Consider the following 2,718-nt stretch of genomic DNA (forward strand, 5'->3'; position numbering starts at 1 on the left):
CATTTTCCCCAAAATGAAACCATGAACACCTTAGGTCACTTTGTTTGTCTAAGTTTTTAATTGAACTTCACGGTCCTATATAGATATTTAATGTTTTTCTCAACTTTTGAATTTATTAATAAAGGTCGATATGTTTATTCATAGTCATTTTTTTCTATCCATAAATAAGTAATATATTCAAGTTTCGCTGTTTTTTTTTTTTTGCTAAGAAAACTTTTTTGTTAAACCAACTTATTTCAGCAATTAATACTCGAAAGAAAATATGCGTCTAATGTTACCCATTTTGCAAGAAAACGTACATATGCTTTTTGTGTACGTTATTACAGTGTTAAAACCCTAATTTGTGTCATTGGTATCTTTATTCTGATTCAAAGAAACGGTTATTCTGCCGGCCAAACCATGCTCCTTCATGTGCAACATCAGCTTTGGTCAATAAGCATATGAAGGAAAAAGAAAAAGGTTAAATTTAAGAGAGGCAAGTTGGCATGATTTTATATCATCACCTCATGATGTGCCTCTGCCACTGCCAATTTTATAAAGCAGGTGAACTTAATTAAAAATTAATAAATATTAAATCTAGAAAGGCTGCCAACAAAATTAGGACATAAAGACAAAAGGTAGTAATCAAAACAATAAAAAAAATAAATCAAATTTACCCAGCTGAACTTTATTCCACATTCACCCATACACAAATTAAACTGAATTTTGACAAAGGGGAGGATATACAGATGACAAGCGAGGAAATTTACAACAAATTGAGGAATATGATGCAAGGCAACTTAATTAATTACCTTATCTGAAAATGACAGATGATATTTTAATATTTACATAAATTCTTGAATAAAAAAAGCTATGGAGTGGGTTTAGTAAAACTTCTTTATTTGTCATGGACACTGAAGTTTGACACCCCCACGTCATGCTGCCATAGAGCATATTGGATTCTTCAAGGTTCTTGCAAGTAGCTCAAAAGTGAAAGGAACAAAGAAAAAAGAGAGGCAGCACAAACATCAAAAAAAGGGAAATTGGCCTACTTGAGGAAGGTAACTTAATATGATTCCCAAAGAAAAGGTTCCTCAAGCCGGAAACCCAGCTCTATATGTTCGGCTCCGGCTACAAGCCAAGCCGATGAATAATGAAACTCATCGGCTCCATGGCTCAAGTCAAGAGAGAGATCAGGAAGGTCCAAGAATGTGTCATCCACACCCTTCAATGATGAATTGGATGATGATGATGATGATTGTGTTTGGATTGAGGAGGAAACGGCTTGGCTCAGCTCGGATTCGGCTTCATGGCTTTGGTGACCGAAATCCAAGGCGGAGGCTTTAGCCGCCGCAGCTTGGATGTCCTTGGGGGAGGTGCTGGCGGGGCGGGGCAGCTTGGCGGCTAATTCGGGGAAATTGAGGTAAGCCGAGCTGCCTTTGATCGTGAGAGCCGCCACATCATGGGCTCGAGCCGCCATATCGGGAGTGGGAAAAGTTCCAAGCCAAATTCTTGATTTCTTCCTTGGCTCTCTAATTTCGGATACCCATTTGCCCCATTGACGCATACGTACTCCTCTATACGTAGGGTGCTTCCCTTCAATATTACTAATGGCTCTCTTCTTCTTTTTCTCCTTAGTAGTAGTGTTAGTGGCTTCTTCTATGGAGGAGGAAGAGGAGGTAGAGGGAGTAGTAATGGTGAAAGAGGATGATGAAGTGGTTGGTTGAACTTCATTGTCTAAAGGGTTAGATTCTTCCATGACCATTGTGGGAAGGAAGGAGGGAAGAAATTATTGTGATGGGAGTGAGTGAAGGAAAAATGTGGTGAATAGAGCTTTTGAAATAAGGGTGGGTTGAGCTGTGAACTACTTAGTACTTATAATTCTTGCGCATATTAAAGAAATGGGTCCAAGGGAAAAAGAGAAAAACAGTTGCATTGTTTGCACTTAGCACTATATTCTTCTATAATCTCTCACTCCTTTCCCTTTCTCTTTTCTTTCTTTTTGGCATTTTGATTCAAAGGTATAAATCCTTACAGCTTTGCCTTAATGATTAATGGCCGTATTCTTAAACTACCCAAGGAAATGTGTTAATGTTTCTTCTGAATGAATTAGTTTATTAAAATCGCGATAAGACAGGTGTTAAATTTAATTGTATATATAGTTACGTCCAATCAAGTCATTTGCACGACAATGGTAACTGTAAGTATCATACTACTATTTTTTTTTTTGGTTTTGTTTTTAACCTTTTTTAATTTTATGCTAATTATTAAAGCTACTTTTATGGACTGATTTATTTTTAATTCAATTCTTGGCGGTATGTCATTTCATACTCATTGAACGGCCTGATTAATTAGGGGCTAATTTTAATCCCTCGCTGGTGGGCTCTTGGATCATAAGTGGCATCTCTTGTGTATCATCATCATCATAACATAATTGATCATTACGTGAGAGATTAGGTGTCACTCTGTCCGCATCTATGTAGTTATCCTTAATCACAAATCAAAAGTGGAGAAAAGATAATAAAAAAATGGACCGCAATGGTCATGAGATATTCAATTTCACCTATTTGTTTTTTAGTCACAGGTGAGGGTATTTTTGGTACGTACCGAAGTTGGTGGACCCATGTAAAATTGTTTATTGCAAAATCATATCCTTAATCTTATACACCCTTTATACAGGGAAACCCTTTTCATATGAATAAAAAAGGAATTATTATATGATCTAGATGTCATCTACTC

At 36.6% G+C, this 2,718-nt stretch overlaps 1 protein-coding gene across 1 annotated transcript; it reads right to left on the bottom strand.

Moving 5' to 3' along the window:
• Positions 1-642: 642 nt before the first annotated feature.
• Positions 643-2,000, bottom strand: LOC114392617 (ethylene-responsive transcription factor ERF039-like). Its single transcript, XM_028353817.1, has one exon. It carries the CDS (start codon positions 1,742-1,744, stop codon positions 1,046-1,048), a length of 699 nt encoding a protein of 232 aa, XP_028209618.1. The 5' UTR covers positions 1,745-2,000; the 3' UTR covers positions 643-1,045.
• Between the last annotated feature and the right edge of the window lie 718 nt (positions 2,001-2,718).

This window comes from Glycine soja, chromosome 17, assembly GCF_004193775.1.
Source record: "Glycine soja cultivar W05 chromosome 17, ASM419377v2, whole genome shotgun sequence".
NCBI classification, from domain to species: domain Eukaryota; kingdom Viridiplantae; phylum Streptophyta; class Magnoliopsida; order Fabales; family Fabaceae; genus Glycine; species Glycine soja.